Here is a 23,301-nt window from a genome sequence, read left to right on the forward strand (position 1 = left end):
ATTATCACTATTTATTTATTCAAATGTATTCTTCTTTTTTGGGGGGGTTATTTATCCAAATTAATTTATTATTTTTTTTATTGTTTTTTGGCTGTACCCCTTCTTGTATGGATCTCTAAAGCCCTGTTTGTATTGTATTTTTATTTTTGTTTGTCAAGACTGAATGTCTCATTTGATGTGTAGAACCGTCATGTACCAACCTAACCAAAATTTTAAAAAAATAAAAATAAATTAAACTACAAAAAAGAGGAAAATGTGGTGTATGGTTCCTTCAAATATATTTAAAAAAAAACAAATTTAATAAGATGTAGGCTTTTTTATTCATAAATGTAAATGTATCACAAAAAGTAGGCTATATTGTTTTTGTTTTTTGTAAAGCAATAGGCCTATGTGAAACTATTTTCTAATTAAGTTAACAAAAAGACAATCAAGACACTTAATATCTGTATGTCTTTTAATATTTGTTGTCTATTGTGATAGACCCCTGGTTCTTTTGTTATTGTATATTTTGTATTGCATTATTTTTGCTTTATGCCAACATGTACATCTAATCTGTATTATAATCTTTTAATGACATTTTTAAAAAAAAGTTATTTAAGTCAGCTTTCCTTCAGTGGTGTTGGAAAATCACCAAAATGAATTAATTGTTATTATTTATTTAAGCTTATTTTAACATTGTGATTTCACGATTCTGATATGATTGCAGATGTGCTGTTAACCCATAGTTTCTGAATGTTTTTCTCTAAAGCACTGGTTCCCAACTGGTCCAGCCACAGGATCCAGATTTCTCCTTTGTCACTAGTTCAAGGTCCACACAGTTAAATATATCCAGCGTCATACTTGTGTTTGACCATGTCATAGAGCTGGTTTGCTGTCTCTGACAAGTAGCTGTCCATTGTCTCACTCATTCTATAGCAAGAAACAACACTTCAAATTAAAGTGCGACCCACTTTTGGACCTACCAGTTGGGAACTACTGCTCTAAAGGATGGTCTGAAAACATGTCATGTTTTAAAAAGAGCTTTAAGTAAAATATCTTTAAATACCTGGTGGCACAAACCACCGGCACCTCTACAAATAGGAAATGTTTTGTTAAATAATATCTGACTATATGATAACTAACTACTAACTTCTTGGTCATTTTATTTTCTCAGTTACTGTATATGATTGCTGTTTTTATTAGTTTTACTATTATTTTTTTCAGCTGTATCAAATGTTTTACTGGCTACATAGATTAAGTGTATATATTGTTTTTTGTTTCTTTTCCTTTGGATTTTTAATTAAAGATTTGTTTTATATTATGATGTAATGTTAACTTGTACAGATCCCAGGAAGAGCATTAGTAATAGATTAAAAGTTTGCCTATCGTTGAGACGTTGATAGTGGTGGAAAGTAACCAAGTACATTTACTCAAGTACTGTACTTTAAGGTTTACCTGAGCATTTCTATTCTGCACTACTTTACACTTCTTTTCTACCATATTTCAGAGGAAGATGTGCCGAAGGGCTGTATCAAATCATATTTATTGTTCTATTGTTATATTTACTGGAGGATTTACTGTGTGGGATGTTTGCAGACATGATAAACAAATACATAAAAGGTGCTTTCATTGTGATTCATGATCTTTGCTTTTATTATTAATAACAATACTTAGGCATCATTAAACAAACAAACAAAAAATACAAAATAAGAAAAAAAAATAACACTGTAATTAGGACACAGCTGTTTCTTCTGTATCACCGGGGAAGAGAGGTTGCTGGTTGGTCTGGGTTAGTAAAAAAGAACATGATGGTGGAATGAGGGTGAGTTTGAAAGGAAGATAATTATAAAGAAAAGGAGGAGCGGGTGATGGATGAGACGGTGGAGGGAGGACCTACTAGTCTTGGAGTTGGATCTGTGACGTGAGGTGGAGACAGGAAAGAAAAGGAGCGCACATGAAGACAGGAGAGAGAGAGAGCTTCCCATACATTACAGATAAGGCACTTGACATACAAACAGCTTTAAAGCATGACGACAAAACTGCAACACTCATTTCTCAAATTCCTCATAAGTCACTGAACCGCCAAACGCTGATTCCAATATCTTTTACCTCCTGAACAAATCAAATAACACCTGTAAAAACTTGTTTCATACACACAATCATACCTAAAATCATTCACTTAAATCAACACTTAAAACTAAGCCAGGTTAACAAACATAACCCAGGCTACAAGGCAGTGAATTGAAGAACTCTGGCCCGTGTTTGTAAAATCTGGAAATGGTTAATCTGACCCATTCCATTCGATTTAGTACAACTCCAACAAAGCAGCCCACCTTCACAATGATTTGAGTTGTGAGTGTTCAGTGGGTGGCAGCATCGGTGTGATTCAAGGCTCGACTGGATCAAACAGCTTCAGCCAAACCAGAGAGGAGAAACATTCAGCTTCGTTACAGCTAGCAGGAAGCTGTGAGTTATATTGCAGTGTTTGTGCTCAGCACGCGTTTCTGGGTATTTCTGACTAATCAAACAGCACAGAACTGAAAAGGATCACCGTTACTGGTCAGACATCTCTTTAGGAAGGAGTTGTATATAATGAGCTATGCTGGATTGAGAGCTGAACAGAAATTAAAACATATTCGTCTATTAAATTGACACCAAATTTACTCATTTAAACCTCACAAGGCAGACTAAGGCTCTGTTTACACCTGGTATTAACATGCATGCTGGGTGACTGGATTACAAGTGGACAGCTCTAAGCACAGGTGTGAGTGCACCAAATGTGTCCTCTATGCGTCTTGAGATCTGATCGTTCAGGCCACATTGGGAGGTGGATTGATCTGCATGTGGCCACATTGTTTCAGCAGTGTCTACGCTAACGGTCCTTGGTTACATTTAAGGACCACGTACTCAGCTGATGTACTTGCTTATCTTTTTTGGGGGGGCTTTTCACCTTTATGAGATAGGACAGTCTAAGCGTGAAAGCTGGAGAGAGACGGGCACCCCCGTACTTGCTTATCTGACACCCTGCGGATTAGAAAACTGTTTTTGGTACAGTTGCACACATGCAGAGCTGAGGGAACGTCTCTGGAGGCCCTCTCCTCCCAGCGAACGGACAGTTCAACATCTGTTAGCATCTGTTAGCACGAGCTAACACAGCAGAAGCATCACCTGATAAATGTTCCCAATAAACTCCCACTGACGATGAAACATCTCGACTGTCATTAAACCCCTTTAATAACCATGATTTAATGTTAGCCCTGTGATGCTAACAGTTAGCCCTGTCACTGTGGACTCTTACCAACTGCTTCCTAACCTGCAGCAGCAGTCTCTTGTCAATAAAACCGACTAAATTGAATTGAGAGAGAAAGAAAACCATTTTTCCACAAAATTAGTGAGTGTATGTGGTTTTTTAAATGTGGGAAAACCCATTAAAAATCGGCGACAGAGTGCCTTCCCACTGCCAGTAGACCGTGAACACGTCCCTGCAGTAGACCAATATGCCTTTTTAACTATTTTTCATTCCATGTCACGGACGAGCCGAAGACATGCCAGTGAAAATGTTAGTGGTTCCTTCTTTTTTGTATCTATTACTTATTCAGTCTGACTAAATTTTGAATGATGTTTGAGCACTGCTTGTACCAAGACGTACAGCATTTTGTGGCAGCCTGTAATTGCATTGCGCCAACAAAGGGGCCAAAATTAGCGTGTCCACCCGGGTGTCTTACTTCCATCACTGCTGATTGGAGACGATCAGAGCTGGAGCCGATAAATATCCGTGACTGCTGCAGAGTCATTTGTCATGGGAGCGAATGGCAAATGTAATCTTTCTGATTAAAGACAAAAGCCAGATGTTGGTGGGTATTAGTGGGTTTTTTGTCCAGAGGGAAAGGAGGGGATGAGTGAATCAATACGCTGCAGCAGCCCTATGATGACATAAGATTTTACTCATTTTAAATGGTAAAGGCTTTAAGGCTGGGTATAGCATGATGAACCTCCTGCCAGTTAAAAACAACAAAGTATTTGGTCTTTGCAAACAGAAATGATTCACATGTTTGTTTATATGTAGATCAGGGAAGTAGGAAGTGGTTACACAAGACACATGTGCAGATGCATTCATAATTCCAGGTGTAAACAGACAGACAGAGCTGACCGCTTGTGATTGGATCACCCAAGACGCATGATAATACCAGGTGTAAACAGACTCTAATTTAAAAATGGCACAGGGCGCATTGGAGAGTAGAGGCACACGGCCCCACTGCAGGTTATTACAGTATTTAAGAGACACTGTATGTTTGTGCAAAGACGTTGCAATAGCTGAACACTTACGTAATTGCATAGACAGAAAATCAGAGAAATAAATGCCCCGTTGTCTCACTTTTGTAAAACTCACTTTCACTCGCTTTTGTTCATTTAGTAGAAAACAAAAAAGGTGCAACGACATAAAGCAACACAAGATAAAAGCAGAAAGCTTTTTTAAAAATGGCATTTTAACAGCCATCAGCTGGCTCCAAGGCACACAGAACAAGGAAAGCTAAAGTAGAAGCAGCATCACCGCCCTCCTCCGTCCATTTTCTCCCCTGTCTCTTTGAAATTTCGGGACTGACATCACACAGACAATGATAGATTTTTCTCTAATGACAAAGCAAAAACGCCGTGCCACTTAACGTAGTGTTTCTCATCTGCTGGATCTCTGTGCCCTCTAAAAGTACAGATGAACATGTGTGAGTGTGTGGTTTTTTTTGTGTTGTGCAAAAGTAACAGTGTCAAATTTCCTCAGGATACCTGCTGTTCTTAGTTTCAAGGGAATGACTTGCCCCCTCTCTGACCCACAATCCCTTCTTCTTTCTCTCTCTTTTCATCCCTCCATGCTGCTCCCCTGCCGAGGGATATGAGTCCTTCTCGCATTCTTTCGTCCTGACACTTGTTTGCTTTCACTCTGTCTTGCTGTGGTTGTTGTTGTGGACTGTGTGACCGTTCTGCACTGGTCCATTTTTCTTCATGTCCTTTTTACCCTCCTCTTCTTCCTCGTCGTCTGAATCATCTGTTTCATCTTTGTCGCTCCTTTCATCGTCCACTTTTTCCTGGAAAAAAAGAAAGGTTGAAACACACCATTAATCAATGCTCAAACTGTACTGGAGCTCTGGTCAGTGTCAGAACAAACTCAAACCATCCAGTTGAATGCGTGAAAAACATGTGTGTGTGCATCTGGTTGTGCACAACAGATCTGTGACATGAAAAATGATGGATTGTAGCAATTTAGTCAGCTTAGATTAGACCTTTTACAAACAAATCAAGAAGAGTATGCATTAAGTTAAACAGACTGACAGGTAACTCTCTGTATGGACAGTTTTGATGATTGTCATCAATGCATTTTCAGGACACATGACAGGAAATCAAATTCCAGTGACTGACAAGTTTATGCAGCATTTTAATGCTCCTGATGTATCTGTTTATGTTCTTTGGTGTCACAAAGCAGTCACTGATTATGAGCATTATTCCTAGAATTATGAGTAATGACTTGCAGGTAGAGACAAGATGAAACGGAGGCGTCCTGTACAGTCGTGATTCAGGGCTTATTACTGTGGGATCACTGTCACACACTTTTTAATAGACTCAACTGAAAAAATACATGGACTCAGATAGGAGCACAGCAGTTTTTAAATGAGGGGAAATACCTAAGCTGATGTGCATACAGGTTACCATGGATACCAAGTGATTGGCATTAGGCCCCGATCATACAGAAAGCACTTAGCAGGTTTCAAAATGCAAGCTGCACTGCAAAAATTGAATGCCACTGGTAAAAAAACACTGGCCGCGCCTTTTTATTGTTGCCAGGCAGCAACCCCATCACATCCTTAAGATTCCCAGTAATTAGTATCTAGTTCCTAAAATGTTGAGGCAGAGGGTTACCTGCTGTAGCTCTGGTTGAGGGTGAGAGGCTGTCAGCAAATAGTTTGTTGAGCACAGGGAAACAGAGATCTGTGTGGGTACATGAGACCCTAAAAAAACAAGAGGGTGGATCACAGGGAGAACCACCAGTTGGTCCACCACCAGGGCCTTTGCCTCAATGGCTGTTGCCAGGCGTATTTTAGGATGACTCGGGGGCAGTTTGACAACCTGCTGTCTATGGTCGTGCCGTATAGCTCTGAGTATCCTGCAACCACTACCACCAGTTTCTCCTCCATTGTTTACCAACTGTAAGCTTGTTGTTGTGACCACCACAGAAGGCCCGCCTCTAAAATCATCCCATTGGACAATGGGAAAAAAGATGATGAAAAAGAGATGACAACTTTTTCACTTTTTCAACAGGAGTTCAGAGTGCTCCGGCAAAAACGGCAGACGCCTAGAGCGCAGAAACACAAGGCACATTGCAACGCAAAAACCACGAGCAAAAAGCTTAATTCATTAAAAACAGTTTCAAAAAGCCACCTCCAGCTGCTAAAACACTTTCTGTGTAAACAGGGCCTTAAGCTGTTCTCATGAACTGTTTGTGAGTTTTCCTATGAAAACTAATGCACTAAAATTCCCACATATTTGGGATGATGCAATCACATGACTAACGTGCTGACGGGAGTAAAGAAGGAAGTGGTCCCATAAGGAGGCAGATTGGGGTGGTGAATGGCTCACAAAACACGGGACATTCCTCCAGGAAACATCATCACCATGTGTCTTTTCCTAAATCTAACCACAGTTCGTTAACTCGCCAAAACCTAAAGATGCCCAACCATGTTTCTTTTCCTAAAGACAACAGGCAGCTCTACGGCCGATATCTCCATCACTGCAACTCACACCTAAAGAAACCAGACTGATAAGAAGCAGTACAGGTAAGCGGAAAAAATTGTATTTTTGATTTTGGGGTGAACGTTACAGAGCTTACATTTCTTTGAGGATCTTCATTTTAAGTTCAGATTTTTTGACATTTCAAACGTTTCAGCTGCAGATTTTCAGTCGGGAGTACATGTACTTTATTTTGTCTATCCTATTATTTTATTTAATCTCGTTTATATTTATTTACTGTATATTTGTCTTTTAAACACTGCTAAATGGTGAAGATGTAAGCGCTGAAATGTTCATGATTAAATGACTGAATAAACAGTCTTGAACTTTGCATTCGATTTCTTTGTCTACTTACATTGTTGGTGAGGAAGCGGACTGCTATGCGTATGATGAGGACAGCCCAGAAGACATGTAGACACTGAAGAGTCATCAAAAGTCCATTGAAAAAGTAGTAGCCAAAGAAGGGTTCATAGACGGTCACTGGGTAAACCCACGTACAGTAAATAATCCTGCAACAGAGACAGTGAGATCGTTTAATCAATGTACAAGTGCGTGTTATAATAACACATTAAAACAATTGGTTAAGTGTGTGTGTGTGTGTGTGTGTGTGTGTGTGTGTGTGTGTGTGTGTGTGTGTGTGTGTGTTTGTGTGTGTACCAGAAGGGGAAGATGACCAGTCGAGTGATAATGAAGATTGCAGCAAATACAATGAAGATGTAGTTGCAGGCGTTTCGCCACCCAGCATAATTGAACATCTTTGCAGACTGTCAGAAGGAGAAGAAAGAAAATGTGTTTAATAGTTCAGTTAAAGATTACAGAATACATTTGATTATCATTTTATGTGGCACATGGGAGACGACCATATCTTCATCTAGAGATAAAGATTTAGCCCTTGTACATGTAGTCATTTATTTATGCATGAAAAGCAGGCTGTGTTTACGTGCAGGAGGCTCACTCTCCCTCACGCAAACACAAAGACACCCCAAATAGATCAACCACGCCCACCGGGTTGATGTCAATTATTGTCCCGAGATCACATTAATTCAAAATAGAGGAAGAGCCTGCAGTATGCATATCATCTGGAGGTGGTTCAGTTTCAGGACAGCAGATGTGGAACAGACTACTATCCTCTGCAAAATATGTCACAAAATGTTTGCTGCTAAAGGCGGCAGCACCACGCATCTGTTCCATCAGATAAACGCCACCTGGTGCAGAACACTGCAGTCAAGTACAGAAAAGATGGTCAAACTTGTCCCCACGTTTTGTTTTTTTGCTGAAAACGTATATACAGGGCCTTATGGTAAAAACGTGTAAGGATGGACTGCAAAATAAATGCAGCCTTCTGATGAATGTGCCATTTAACATTCATTCATTAAGTCAGACAGTCGGTCAGTCTGTCAGCAATAAATATATAAAAATAAAACAAAATAAGTAAATATTAAATGCTGATTTAAATGCATGAAAATTTAATGGGAAAAAGCCTGCAAACTGCATTTCAGAGAAAAATTCAATTTGAAGCAGCACTTCACCTGCAAAATGACCTTTTGCATATCAATTACTCGAATTCATGAAGAAAATGCAACAAATTCTTCTTAAATTGAAGTAAACAGGGAACGCATTTAACAACAACAAAACTATATCAAAACATCTGTTTGCAAACTCTCATAAAACTCATGCAGTATAATCTATGTCCCGTTGTACGCTCGATACTTGCCAAACATATGCATTATTGCTAAAACGTTAAAATTTAAAACATGTCAGCATAAACAGCGTGGCAGAGTAATAGGCCTGAGAAAGTGTGTAATTTTAAACTCTGCTCAAGTGGAGCTCATATGTACGTGCGGGATCAGGCACGCTCAGGGCGCTCTACTCATCGGCAAAATAGTTTTAAATCATAACATTTTTGCCAAAATACCCGTGTTTGGGAAGCATTGAGCACATGACTGGATGAATGAGACTTGATTATACTGCACGAGCTGTGTGAGAATTTGTAAAATATGTCATTCTAGATAGTTTTGTTGTTGTTAAACATTGTCCATGTTTACTTCAATTCATAATGAATGTTTGCCCATTTTGGATTCTTCATTCACCGTGGAGACATCTGAGAAAAACAAAGTTTTTTTCAAGAATTCAACGTAGCATGGGGTGAGTAACTGACATACAAATGGTCATGTTGCAGGTGATTTTTTTTTTAAATTGTGTAAATAATTAGTCAAACTTCACAGTAAGGAATACATCTATAATGACCAATCAAGTGCCGGTCAGTATGAGGACGTTCTGATGTGGAATTTTAAAATTAAAGACTTCTAAATTGTCATATACAATCTGTGTTCCCTCTAAAGTCAGATTAGTTTACACTGGTATGATCATACGCAAAGGGTTCAATCAAAATGATTTATTAAACATCGTCTGTCAAAAAATAAAATATGTTATTTTGGAGAGACTATAAACATATCTAGATGTATATCATATAACACAGCATAGCCTAAAAATATCAAGATGTTATTCATGAGCCATACTGCCTGGCCCCACTTTGAATGGTTGGTTTGCCTCTGTTCAACTGAACATGGCCAAAGTGTTTCCTCCACAAGGGGGCAGTGTGTCCTCAGTGTGTTGCCATCAATGTATATAAGTTTGAGAACACTCACTGAATCACATCTTAAACTGAGTGGGGACGCAGCATGTGAACAGTCGGCATTTTTCTTTTTGCTGGGTGATGTTGTGGTGATTATTAATACTGGCCCAGATCGAATGTTTGCATGCCAAAGTGTGCTGATCAAAAATTTGTAATGTATGAATGGCATTTACCTCAAGGAGGTAATCGGAGGAGTCGTGGACCAGCATGATTAGAGTTCCAGCTCGGATGTAGTTAACACACCAGGAGAAGCTGATGAGGAGGATGGTCGCCACATGGTGAACGATCTGCTCCTTGAAGTCCTAAAGAAAAGAAGACACGAGTTACACTGAGAAAGGAAAATGTATGAAATATATTTATGTGTCGCATGCTTTTAGTGGGTGTGTTTGTGAGCTGAAAAGCAATCTAGGTTAGAATAATGTGTTGAAGGAACACACTGTCCCACTTTGGCAGGAATTCCAGCTCTGCACACACACACACACACACGTGTAACAACAGTCTAATGTCCAGCCCACAGTCCACGCCAGATGTTTAACAGATCAGATAGTAACAACAGACTTTGTCTTCCTCTCGCGTTCAGGTAACGATGACATCATAGACATATAAAAGTGCAAAACAAACTACTGTGTGTGTGCATTATATTTGTTTTCCGTTCACAGTCATCTTTTCATTCTGCTCCCTCGTACGTCTTATTGTTTTATACCACCTGAACTGAGTAGAAATGAATTCACTCACTTTGCGTTTGACGTCAGAGGCCACACTGAAGAGCAGAGAGCCGTAGAAACCCAGCTCAATCATGTAGTACCAATACTGAGATGGAAGGAGAGTCTGAAGGAGAGGAAACACACATCAATGTGAGAAAATCTATACTGGAAACAAGGGCTGCAACTAAACATTATCATCACTATCACTGATTAATGTTATCATTCTCTTGATGAATCATGAATTGTTTGGTTTATAAAATGTCAGAAAATATCCATTATAAATGTTTAGAGCACAGGTTGACACATTCAAATAGCTTATTTGCTTTGGCTTAGAGTCCAAAACCCAAACATATTTTATTGATCAACAGAAGTTTAGCTTGAAAACTTTTTAAATAATGATTCTTATAAATGCATTAAGCTGTATTGAGAACTCTGCGTTAGGATGGTGTACTATGATTTGTGTATCAGGGTTCCTGCAGTGTTCAACAAGTTGAAATTAAGACTTTTTAATACCACACAGAATTTTAATACCCTTGTCACGGTCATACCGGTCAAAGAATAACAGGACACAACACTGAGGCCTATAATTAGTGTTTAAGTCCATGAACTTATTGACATTTATATCACATTTTGTCAGAATTTCCCCGCTGTATGGAGCAATAAGTCCAAGTAATTTAAGTAATCAGTTAACATCAGCTGGACTCAGTGACAGAAAATTGATGGATGGATTAACAAACTGACACTTTCCAGTTAGAGGTCAATGAGCTTCCCAGCTAATGTGGCTGTCAGTAGCAACAGTGTTTGCTTGCTATAGGTCTGATGGTGCTTACTCCATAAAAAAGGATTCAACAGTGCAATCAACTGTTGCACCAGCCTCACTTGGAATTCTAAGATGCGTAACAATCACGTGCAAAAACATTCAGTAGGCAAGAGAAAATATTCATTGAAGAACACGTTTTAATCTCCATCTGTGTTATTTTCTAGGTTTTTAAGATGGAAACGCTTACTCAGCCGTAAGCAAAAAGCAGTGACCTAGGTTAGAGCAGTGGTTCCCAACTGGTCCAGCCACGGGGTCCTGATTTCTTCTTAGTCATTAGTTCAAGGTCCACACAGTTGAATATATTCGGGGTCATACTTGTGTTTGGCCATGTCGTCAAGCTAGTTTTCTGTCTCTGTCAAGTAGCTGTCTGTTTGTCACTCACTCTACAGTGGGAAATGGCACTTCAAAATAATAGCACTGTGCCGGAAACCTACTGCACCTAAAAATAAAATGTGTTTTGTACAAATTTGACAAGTTTGTTTTCACTTGCAGCCCATTCAGAATGGACCCGTGATACACTTTTGGACCGTGACCCAACAGTTGGGAACCACTGGGTTAGAGCACTGATAATAATTATCGTAAGAACTGAAATGGGATTTTTTGAAGTGTGGTTGCAGGAGGTACTCATCTATAGTCAGCGTATTACCTATAGTAGACGGCAGATGGCACGCAGTCAGTTTAGAGAAGGAGACGGGGGAAGGAAGCTGTTATATCGCTATCTTCAATGCCACCAGAGTCCTTTGATGAAAATTGGGATTTAACTTGCAGAACGCAGGAGATGCTGGTCTACCTCTGCCTCGATCTGTGTGATTTTTGGATCCAAATTATCGTGACGTTCGCAGCAGTACATTACTTAGGGATATAGCTGATTTGGAAGATTGATAACACACAATTCTCAAAGAAGGCTTGGCTCAGTCGTGAAGAGGCACATGAGGCGGGCTGGGGGGGTTTACATGTAGCAACGTCATCACGCAGAAAGCTACGTCAGGTCACGAGGATAAATGTTTTAGTAGTACTTGGGAAAATTTTGACACTAAAACATGTGCACTTCAAACAAAAATTGGAATGCTTGGACTTTAATACTTATGGGAAGCTAGATGATAGAAAAAGATTCAGTGCTTGTAAGACTTGTCTGCAGAAACCCTTGTGCATTGAGTGTAAAGAGACACCCAGAGACTTACCAGCACAGGGAAACCTTGCCACATCTCCTTCAGGTCATACAGCCAAGGTTTCTGGAAGGAGAGATGGGATGTGAATGAGACAGCAGAGCTCGGCAGGTGTATTTATATCAACTGACTCAGCATGGCAATGAGTCAACGCTGCCCCTCTGACAGTGGGAGAGGTGAAGTTATCAAAAAGACAGACTACCGGTGAACCCGTCACGTTACGATGGCGGGGCAGGTGACGGATGAGCATGTGAACATTAAGAGACGAGAGGAGGAGGAGGAAGGGTCGAGGTTAACATGGCAGTACTCACATCGATGAGGGCGGCCAGGCCAGCAATGAAAGCAAGAAGGTAAAAGGTAAATCTCCAACTGCAAGAGAACACACACACATACAAACACACTTTCTACTCAGTCAATGGGGAAAAGACAATATACACATTTTCAACCAGCAGACACATAAACACATCACACACACACAAACTCTCAGTCACAGTCACAAACACACAAGAGTGCCAAGTTGGAAAGAAATGCCGGGCTGAGTGAACAGCCTGGAAAAATCTGGTGAACTACGCTGAGAATGTCAAATCAGGACACACACACAGCCAAGCACGTGCTGTCACACAATGAAAGCTGTCTGTCAGAGAGTTTCCTCCCTGTTAATATCCCGTAACAGAGACAGCGAGGGGGCCATTCCCACTACAGCCTCTCGTACAGGTGTACAGAGAAGACCCCCCACAGGAGCAGGAAGACAAAAAGACGGAGAAAGACAAGCACAGAAAGGTGGACACAGAGAAAGAGGAGACAGTGTGAGTGTGAGGACACAACACCAGTGGGGGAAAGTAAGGGCGAGAAACAGAAAGCCTGTTGTGCGCCCGGCAAACAACAGACTGATTCAGAGGAGAAATGCCGTAACACACACAGCGAAAGACACACCATGACCAGGGAGCGACAAACATGCAGTCACATGCACGTCTGCACATATGTCAGGACATCAATCTGCTTAAACATCATCATCCACACACACTTATATATACAACAAACACAGACACACACACACAAGTCTAAACTCTCACAGATTAAAGGGTCACTTCACCAAAATGACAAACACCTTATATTTTAGTTATGCAGATAGTTTTGCTCAGGTTTTGAATTATTCTGCCTCCATCACAACACAATGAAGAAGCCGAATTTCATTTCATTTCACGAAATTCCTCTGCAACAGCGTCACCATTAACGTGGATAACACAGGACACACTGCTGACACTTTTTATAGGGCGACAAAAACAATCTCAGCTGATGGAGTTGCGGTGCTGCGTGGAAATGTAGATGTTGGAGGTGTTTCTGAGCACTTTAAGGAGTCATGAGACACGTTTAAAGGGGAGATTCACTTTTACCAAAGTCTGTCTTAAAATAAAAGTCAGCACGGGAGCACATGAAGTCATTTCCAAGGAGGGAATTCAAATGGACGGTGAGGACGAGTTTTTTCGGACACTAAAATAGTCTTAAAAATGGGGCGGACACACTAAAATCAATGTTGATATTGATATTAATATTGATTTTTGATATTTACCTGTGTAAAAAAACATGATGATACAAAAATGAAAGAAAGTAATATTTACAAATAATGAAAAGCACAATGTAAGAGCAATTGTCAGTGTCTTGTTACTTTGACTTACACATCTGAAAAGGAGTGGAAAGAAGTATGAACTTATTAAATCCCACCTCTTCTCCATAAGTCATCGAGTGAAATGAAACAGACAGCTCCCTCATATAGATAAACCTAAACCTTAAACATTTCGAAATATAAAATTGTTATTACCACTGCTAAAAAAGAGAAAAAAACAGAAACTAGAAATACCACCCTGCAGTTTTATGCCTCTGTGCACCAGTCAAGTTTCTCTTACAGTTTACATCCATGTCTGTGAAAACATGGACTCTTCGCACCCATTGTTGCCTCGCAGCACAGAAGATCTATACAATCAGCACAGTTTCAAGGTGGGCATCCAAGATTAGTGTCACTATTTAAGTATCTGACTAAATGTTTTCCTTTCTGTTCCTGAGATATGACATTGAATAATGGCCAGGAAACATTGTGATTTCACAGTGAAGTTGACCTTTTTGGATATAAAATTTAATCAAGTCATTATTTTATCCCATTAGACATCTGTGTGAAGTTTTGTCATAATTAGCGTATAGATTCTTAAGTTATGGACAGAAACATGGTTTGTGAGGTCACACTGACCTTAACCTTGATTTTTGACCTTCGACCACAAAAATTCTTTTCAGTTAATTCTTCAGTCCAAGTGGACGTTTGTGCCAAATTTAAAGAAATTCCCTCAAAATGTTCTTGACATATCACGCTCACAAGAATGAGACGGACAAGGTCACAGTGGCCTTGAGATTTGACCTATGACCACCAAAAACTAATCTGTCAATTGTTGAGTCCAAGTGGACATTTGTGCCAAATTTAAAGAAATTTTCTCGAGGGGAACTTGAGATATTGTTTTCACAAGGATGGGATGGACGTATGTCCGTACAGTGGGCAAAACTGTGAATAGGATTATATAATTTGCTGAAACTAAAATTAAAAAACACATTAAAACAAAAGTCAGGTGTCTGTATGTAATAAATAACACAAAGAGAGGTCTGCATACTCTGCCTTTAAAGCAGTTTATTAGCACATCCACAGGTGACGTCTCAAGCTAATGCTCCTCTTCAGATCTTTCTTCATATTTTTATTGCCATCTTTTATTAGTCCAGCACCTGCCTGAAACAGTTTTTGGATGTGCACAACCACTATGCTGTTTTAGTGCCTGTATGTAAACAGACACATCCCTGAATCTTTTATTGTCCAGTATAAACAGGAGAAATGATTATAGCAATCTCACGGGCCTTAAATGACTCTTGACTATTGTTTTAAGACAGACTTAGGGGAAAGGTAAAACTAACTTTTAAAATACTAAAGTGCTCAGAAGTGGACCTTGTGGTAAGATTGTTTTTCCGGCATCTGCTGTTTCCAAAGACTGGGACGGACATTTCTTCTGTTTCAGTGAAAACTGCTCACAATAAGATCTGCGTCTTCTTATAATTTTGGTGAACTGACCCTTTAAGTCACATAAAAAAGCTTTTATAGCTCTGTCGACATACATGAACAATGACCATGGTAATGAAGCTGATGGTAACGACAGTCAAGTCACTACAGTGAAGGTACACATTGAACACATGAGGTGGAGTACAGCATTAGCAGATCATCTATGGAAGTGTTTGACGACATGCATATCTAAAGGTTTGCCTGCGTGTCAGTCCTAATGATGCTAACAGCATCACGCTATCTGCTACAGTTTATGGCACTCTTACAGATATGGTTATCTGTCGTGTCATCTGTTGCTGCGGTGTGAAACCTGACAGCTGACACTAGTCACTAGTTTCAGTGGCCTCGTATTATCAGGTGATCATGCTGTTGTTTTAACTCACTTAATGCTCACATATAAGAATAACCAACGGTGGTGACAGAGTCCCCTGTTGTTGAGGCCCTGTACTAATGAGTATGGATGGCTGGATTTGTGTGTGTGAGAAGAGTCGGGGCTACAGGCATGGCAGCAGCAGTGTGGCATTGTAATGAGTGCATGTTAAAAATAGAGGGCTACTTTTGCCCTCAGAAATGTGCTCATATAGCCGGAGGAACGCAAGCGTTGGCAGCTGTTTCAACCTGCTCCATAGCTCTATAGACATGTGTGCATACCGTGTATGTTTAAAAGTGTGTGTGTGAGTGTGTGTGTGTGTGTGTTTACCTGGCCTCTCGAAACTTTTTGAGCAAACTCGGCCTGTCCTGGTTCCTTCGCCTCCTGAACCATCGCTGCACTTGTCTTTCTGAAAAGCCAGTCTGCTTGCAAAGACTCGCTATTGAAGTCTGGGAAGAGCACAAAGAGGTCAGATTGAAGTATTTGATTTCCTGACAACACACACGGAAACACACTGCTCTGTCTTTCTGAAGTGTGTACAAGTGTGTGTATGAAGATGTACCTGTTTGGGGGTTTTGGTAATGTTACAGTAGTAGGACTCCAGTGTGGGGTTGTGAGGGACCTTGAGCCGCACTGTCTCTTTCACCCCGAGCAGAGAGGCCAGAGGCGTAGCCACCGTCCTGCAATCACAGAGAGGTTGTGGAGATTAAAAGGAGATGAAATGTAGAGAAGGTAAAGACAGTGCAGGGTGCAATCATAACTTCCCAGGACATATAGTCCCAGGAACTCAAAGGTTCCTTCAGTCCATCGCTATCTGCATTTCCACTGCAGTCCAAAGACCTGTGAAGATTAGGCAAATTATTCTGCTGACGTATATAAAAAAAAGTTCCATGACGGGACGACGGCTGCTGGTGGTCGCAGGTGTGAACACACTCTGCAGACTTTAGTTCAGTGTGCCTGCTCGTTCCATCTAAAAGTGAAAGTTGGGTTAAACGAATGAAACACAGGAGGATGAACTACGCATGTCTGTCTCCACAGTAAATCATCTGTTGAGTGTTTGACGGTTATTTCTTTGTCCTTTAAAGCAGCAGTTCTCAGCCAGGGGTCCACACACACCCACAGGTCCCTGATGGAGCTTCAAAGGGGTCCCCAAAAAATGGGGAATAGTTTATTTTCACTATTTAAGTCACTATAGAAGTGAGCCAATTGTGAGAAAGGGCGCTTTTCATTATGCAAACCCACGCCTCCAAGTATCCTCTCTCCTCCCATGACCTGGAAATCGATTCCTCTCCCCAGTTTTGAAGGATCTTTCAATCCCTTAAACACACCGCAATAATGACATACCCCAAAGGAGATGAGGAGCAAGGAGAGAGGAGGCTTCTAGAGAAGCTTAGAGTGCGGAAATGCAGGAGTATCCTGCACTTCTCTTCGTCACGTCTCTCTCTAACATTCTTGCTTGGAAGAAGCTAAGACGCATGGAAGAGACGCAAGCAAGGGGTCACGTTAGCATATTGAAAAGCACCCTAGGAGTAATAAGAGTGACCCTCTATGGTTATCTCCTCAACTGTAGTTGACAACTTTAGTTCTCTGGTCCTAATCTAACAAACAAAATCTTTTTAGATGGAGGTCTCTGAAGCGAACTCTTATCAGATGGGGTACCATGACCTAATGTGTATTAATTTAGGAGTCATTGACATGAAAAAAGGTTGAGAACCACTGCTTCAAAAGGTATCCACCACGAAACAATCAGAAAATAGCATCTTTCCCACAGCATCGCAGCGCTGTCTCCTTTTCTCTGCTCGTTTGCCCGTGCTCAATGGTCGATCCCTTTCTCTCTGTCTTTTTTTAAATTAGTTGAGAAGTTGACAGAAAAACCTTACTTTACTTGTTATGTTTGTTTTATTTAAGATTGTTTTTTGGCATTTTTGCCTTTGTTTATTGGGACAGCTGGTGGCGTGAGTGGGTGGGAGGGCAGGGGGATGGTGTCCAGCAAAGGGCTACAGTCTGGAATCAAGCTTGCATACGCTGTGGCAAGGACTTGGCCTTTGTACCTGGGACACCCACTCTACCAGGTGAGCCACTGGGCGGCCCACTTTACTTGTAATGTTATCAAACAAAGAGGGTTCTATGGTTCTTCATTGTTTTATGAATGAAGCGGTACACAAGCTAATGCAGTGTGCATGTCTGTGTGTGACCAGTTTGCATCAGTCATCCCTGCGAACCCTAACCCCCAAAGTTCCTGTACTTTAAGAAAGTACTACCCCCGATCAGGAACTTTTTGGGGGGTAAATGTCCCCAGCACTAGGGTTGCAGCAGTAGGTAGATTCTAAGGTATACCATGATATGAAATGGAACACCAATCATACTGTTCACATTTGACTTATCTATGATATTGGGGAAAAAATGCAACTGCAGGGAAGACTCTCACCTTCATTTTATTTATATCAATTTTACACATACCTCCATTAAAAAATGTTTTTAATTTTTTACTTATACTAAAGTATTTTTCTACAAAAAAACAAATCCCTTTCTTTTCATTACTGTAAGGGTAATTATAACTGATAATAAAAGTAACAACAATTGTGTAGTATTGTATACTGTGACTGTTATCACACATTAGGAAACACAGTTTTAGTTATCACACAGTTGCAACCTTACCCAGAACTTAATTTTGAACCTGGTGCCTGCGGTTTAAATGAGTTCCTCAGAAGTTTCCTAATTCCTAGGGAAAGTTTCTGCAGTTGAAAACAGGCTACGAAACTCTTAATTTGCGAAAACTATTGACTCCAATTTGAGGTAAAGGACACTTATAAGTAACAGACATAAAAAGCAATTTAAATCATTCAAGGTTAAGATGATTAAAGTCAGGATAACAAGAGGAGAGTGTTTAATACCAAAGTTACTTTGCCCCATGACGGCCTCACTGCCATGTGTGGTGCGGTAACCCACAGAGCAACAAGCATCATTCATGTTTATGTATGTAAATGGAATAACACTGTCATTGGCACTGTTTGTTTGTCTTGTCTTATTCATCAAGTATCCTGTTTGCCCACATTATAATTTATGACCGTATGACTGGATGGGAGTTAGGAATAAAACCAATACTGAGGAAGAGAGCAGTTTTGCATCAGCAATAAAACACATGTGGACTTTGTAACGATGTGACGATGTGTGATCTCCAAAAGATTAGCTGCTGGAAACAGGAACACTGTGCTCGTGTGATAAACAATATGAGTCACTTGGAGCTTTACCTCATACATACAGCATTCCCACTCATTTTTACCCCTGAATTTTCAAAACTTTTCCCCAACTTTTCCATAATATTTTACCCCATTTTCAGTACTTTCTTTATGTAGTATAACTGGAGAGACCTATGTATATAACAATATAGCCATACATTATTAAACATGCACTTCCCAGGCATTTGCGAATAGTATAATTGCTCGTGCTTGCTAAGTATGCCAGCTCATTAGACATTCCTGCCGCCAATATGCTAATAGACCAGACCGGCGCATACAGGTACTTTGCAAGACGATTGTAAAGAGGTATTGTGTGCCAATTAACAGCCAAACTGTTAATAGCTGAGCGGTTTGATCTGGGCTGAGATTTAGTTGGAGAGGACAGCCTGATGCTGCTTTACTGTATGAGTCTTCTTCAGGATACGTTAGCTATCCATCAGCAGTAACTGACACCAGCATCATTTCGCTATTTACCACACTGACAGGGAATATTCATGAATTGTATGAGCCTCAAATCTCAGTGTGAAAGCCTTGGTTAACCCGCTACCAGACATCTTTCTGGCCGTATTTTGGTGTTTCTGCCTTAGTGATGACGTGATGTCACTCTGGTCTATGTGTATCACGTGATACTAGTGATGTTTCAACAGTCACAAGAGTTTAAATTAGTAATACAAGGAACATGTTTCGCTTAACGTCAGACAGGTTTTGGGGATCTAACAATAGCCAAAACAATGTATATGTTTCAAACTTTTCCCAAAACATTCTGTTAAGTTCAAACCATTTCCAGGCCTGGAAAACAGTTTTTCTAATTTGGTAACTTTTCCAGGAAATTACATGACCATAGAAACCCTGTATATAGCAGGAAACAGCAGTGGGAGTATTAAATAATAGCTGAGATATAAAGCAAGAGATATAAACTGCATGCTGGAGTTAAATAATGTAATTGTGGGTCAGAGGATGATGAGGATGAGATAACTGATGGGCAGTCTAAAGGAGAGTCAGTCGAGGGAAGAAGACGAGAGTTAGACTGGACAGAAGGACACAAAAAAAAGGGTAAATATAGAGGAAGCAAATGTTTGAATTAACGACCAAAGACGGAGATGAGAGGCACAGATATGGAGTGAGACAGCGTGAAAAATGGACTGACCTTTCAAAGATCTGACGGATAATGAGGAAAACGAGGGCGATGGGTAGCGCCACCCACAAGTCATGGGCTTTGGCGTATACTCGTCCATCCCGATCCTCCAGGTCGGCCCAGCCCAGGCCCTCTGGAAACCACAGCCGCTCCTGCCAGAACCACTCGCTCAGCTCCGACAACATCCTGCAACACAGGACACACAAGAAGTCAGCACCACCTTTATGAGTTTATTAGGTTGTGAAATCAAAGTCTCAAGACCCAAGATACACATGTTCCAGAAGCAGAGTACACACCCTAAAAAAAAAAAGTGGTTCCACCTAAAATGTGAATGCACAAACAATCTATAGGGGCTTGCTTTAAACACAGCAGCTATACAGGCCTGGCTGTGTGTAGGGGAAGACATCTGTGATTGGGAATGTTTGCGACCATGTAATTAAGAGAATTAGATGATGACACCAATGTTTCCCTCTCATTGGAGGCCTGCCTCTAGGTTTTTCCTAATGAATATAACAGAGCACAAGCAGCATGCAGGGAGCTCAGCTCAGGAGGCCCACGTGAGGGTGGAGAAATCAGACCAACAACTGAGTTTCGTGCTTTCAACACCAGCACTTTCCTAAACAGTTGAGAGCAGCTGCAACAAGAGCAGTTTTTTTTTCATTCAGAGAGAACAGAGATGAATATTTCTGCTGCTACGTTCAGGGAGTGGCGGAGAAAGAGAGTAAAAAGGGGTGGCGGTGAGGGAGAAAGTCGGGTCTCAGAGATGTGAGTCATGATTCATCCATATGTGCAGAGCAGCGGGGGCGCCCCCACATACTCCATCTCTGAAGTCCCCTTGCAGATCTACAGTAACTCCCCTCCCCACCCACTGCAGCTGTAAATGCCAAAGCCCTGTAACCGCTTCACTTCCACTCGCGTCCCCGCCCTGCTGCTCCCTGCCAGTAATCAAGAAGGATTCCCTCTTTGGCGCGCAGAGCCAAAGTCATGTGTAATGCTCTCCCTCCCTTGGCTATCTTTAAAATATGCAGCTGAAATTAGACTTGGGTGTAAAGAGCTAATATAGATTTGCCTAAAGAGAAGAAGCAGTGTGGTAACCCAGTTTTGACAAGGACTTCTGAACAAAGTAACAGTGCGCCTCATGCATTAGATTCACAAGAATGATAAATAAATAATCATCACTTTAAAAAATGTACATCAAAACTCCCTGTACCAGAAGGCGATTTCTTCACATTGGTTGTTTCTTCAGACCAACAGTCCAAAACTCCAAAGTATTCAGTTTACTACCATGTACGACTAAAAAATATTTGCATTTAACACTAACATAGTACCCAGAGTACCTTTTTTGCCTAAAAGGTGATTTAAAGGTCCAGTAAGGAGGATTTAGTGGTATCTAGTGGTGAGCCTGCAGATTACAACCAACCAAAACTTCTCCCGTGTATTGGTTTCAAAACATCTCGCCAAAGGACTGCAGTTGAAAATTAGCCAGCTGGGGGGCGCCCATTGGCTCACCTGGTGGAGCGGGTGCCCCATGTTAAGGGCTGCAACACTGCAATCATTTTCATGATCTAATAATCAACACATTATTTATATAATAAAGTTTTTTCCTCTCCAGAAAAAAGCAAATATTCCCATTCAATTTTGATATAGGATCAGAGTATCTCATTTTTGCTTAAAAAGTGACTCGAACAATTAATTAGTTAGATTTTTTTGTGTGTTTGTTTGTCGATGGACTAAATAATTAATTACCTTTTCATTGATAGCTTTACAAAAGTTGCTAAATGTGAAATGCTGTTTTAATACAAGCAGACGCACCAGAACTTATTTCAGAAAGTCTGATCAAAAAATAAATCAGGTCAGATTCAGAAATCTGATTGGATAAAAGGTGACTTAAAGGTCCAGTATGGAGGATTTAGTGGCATCTAGTGGTGAGGTTGCAGACTGCAACTGACTGAAACTTCTCCCAAATATTGGATTCAAAACATCTTGCCAATGGACTGCAGTTGAAAATTAGCCAGCTGGGGGGGCGCCCAGTGGCTCACCTGGCGGAGCGGGCGCCCCATATACAGGGGCTTTGTCCTAGCCATCTACAGCCCTTTGCTGCGTGTAGTCCCTCCTCTTTTTGCTCCCTTCACGCTAACAGCTGTCTTATCAACTAAAGGCAAAAAACCCCCCTCAAAAATAGCTATAAAAAAAGAAAATTAGCCATCTGGTTAACACTGGCACATTTACAGAAATGTTGAATAATGTGCATTGTCGTTATATATAAAATAAATGAAATTAAATTAAAATGTCCCAAGCATGTCAGAAAACTACAGTGGCCAAAGTGAAAACGCGTAACACAAATGGCCCTATCTAGAGCCAGCATTTGGTTTGTCCCTCGTTGGCTACTGTAGAAACAACATGGCAGACTCTGCGGAGGATGACCCACTATGTATGTAGAGTCTAAGTTAAGAAAACACAATGATTCTCATTTTCCGGTGATTATAAACTAATAAAAACATAGTTATGAATATTATACACCATATCTTTCAGTATATCCCCCTAAATCCCACATGCTGGACCTTTAATGAAAGTTTAGCTGCAACACTGCAATTTTCATTATCTAATAATGGACACATTATTTCCGTAAAGAAGCGACTGTTCTACAAAATCTCAAAAACAAGAAAAACAAAGAAAATATTCACATTTAATTCTGAAATTAAATCAGAATATCTTCGACATTTTTGCTTAAAAAGCGACTCGAACAATTAATCAGTGAAATTTTTTTTTGTTTGTTTGTTTGTCGATAGACTAATTAATTAATTACCTTTTAATTTTTAGCTTTACGAAAGTTGCTTAACTCCTATATGCTGTCTTAACACAAGCAGATGCACAAGCACTTATTTTAGAAAGTCTGATCAAAGACTACATCAGGTTAGATTCAGAAATCTGACTGGATATTTCACGCTAGCTTTTAAAACTTTTTGGATTGATTATACAGGCACATTTTGGTCCATACCAAAAAAGTACTGAAATGTGATATCCGGCTCTTTGCGTCAGTGTCCTTTTCTTTGTCTTAGTCCCTAATTTGGTCTTTAAATACGATGTATTCAGATCAGCTCTTGGTGTCTGACACTGACAGACCACCCTTCACTGAGCCAATCCCAAAGATGAAACATATTGCTGCAACTCGTAGCCTCTGACACTGTCCAAGAGACGGTGTCATGCTTGAGCGTGTTGGTTATTTTCCACATCATGTCACGTTAGTCATGGCCCCCATTTCCTGTTGCAGCACGGCTGGCAGAGTGCTGGGCTCTCCCTTCTCTCTCTCTCTCTGTCTTTCTCTCCCCGTCAACACAGGTGGTGGTGGACTGGGAAGGGTGACATATTTTTCCCAGTTATTTTG

General features: G+C 40.5%; 1 protein-coding gene across 1 annotated transcript in view; it reads right to left on the reverse strand.

Annotated features, from left to right (window-relative positions):
- Window positions 1-1,587: 1,587 nt before the first annotated feature.
- LOC126392322 (ceramide synthase 2-like) overlaps window positions 1,588-23,301 on the reverse strand; it is a 31,689-nt gene continuing 9,975 nt past the window's right edge. The window contains exons 2-11 of the mRNA XM_050047657.1: window positions 19,929-20,102; window positions 16,105-16,222; window positions 15,873-15,991; window positions 12,393-12,450; window positions 12,097-12,147; window positions 10,127-10,219; window positions 9,565-9,693; window positions 7,414-7,520; window positions 7,112-7,265; window positions 1,588-5,060 (exon numbers count right to left, since the gene is read on the reverse strand). Of these exons, the coding sequence (XP_049903614.1) occupies window positions 4,911-5,060; window positions 7,112-7,265; window positions 7,414-7,520; window positions 9,565-9,693; window positions 10,127-10,219; window positions 12,097-12,147; window positions 12,393-12,450; window positions 15,873-15,991; window positions 16,105-16,222; window positions 19,929-20,101 (1,152 nt within the window). The 5' untranslated portion in view covers window position 20,102 and the 3' untranslated portion in view covers window positions 1,588-4,910. The remainder of the gene's footprint in view (window positions 5,061-7,111; window positions 7,266-7,413; window positions 7,521-9,564; window positions 9,694-10,126; window positions 10,220-12,096; window positions 12,148-12,392; window positions 12,451-15,872; window positions 15,992-16,104; window positions 16,223-19,928; window positions 20,103-23,301) is intronic.

This window comes from Epinephelus moara, chromosome 6 (assembly GCF_006386435.1).
Source record: "Epinephelus moara isolate mb chromosome 6, YSFRI_EMoa_1.0, whole genome shotgun sequence".
Lineage (NCBI taxonomy): Eukaryota > Metazoa > Chordata > Actinopteri > Perciformes > Serranidae > Epinephelus > Epinephelus moara.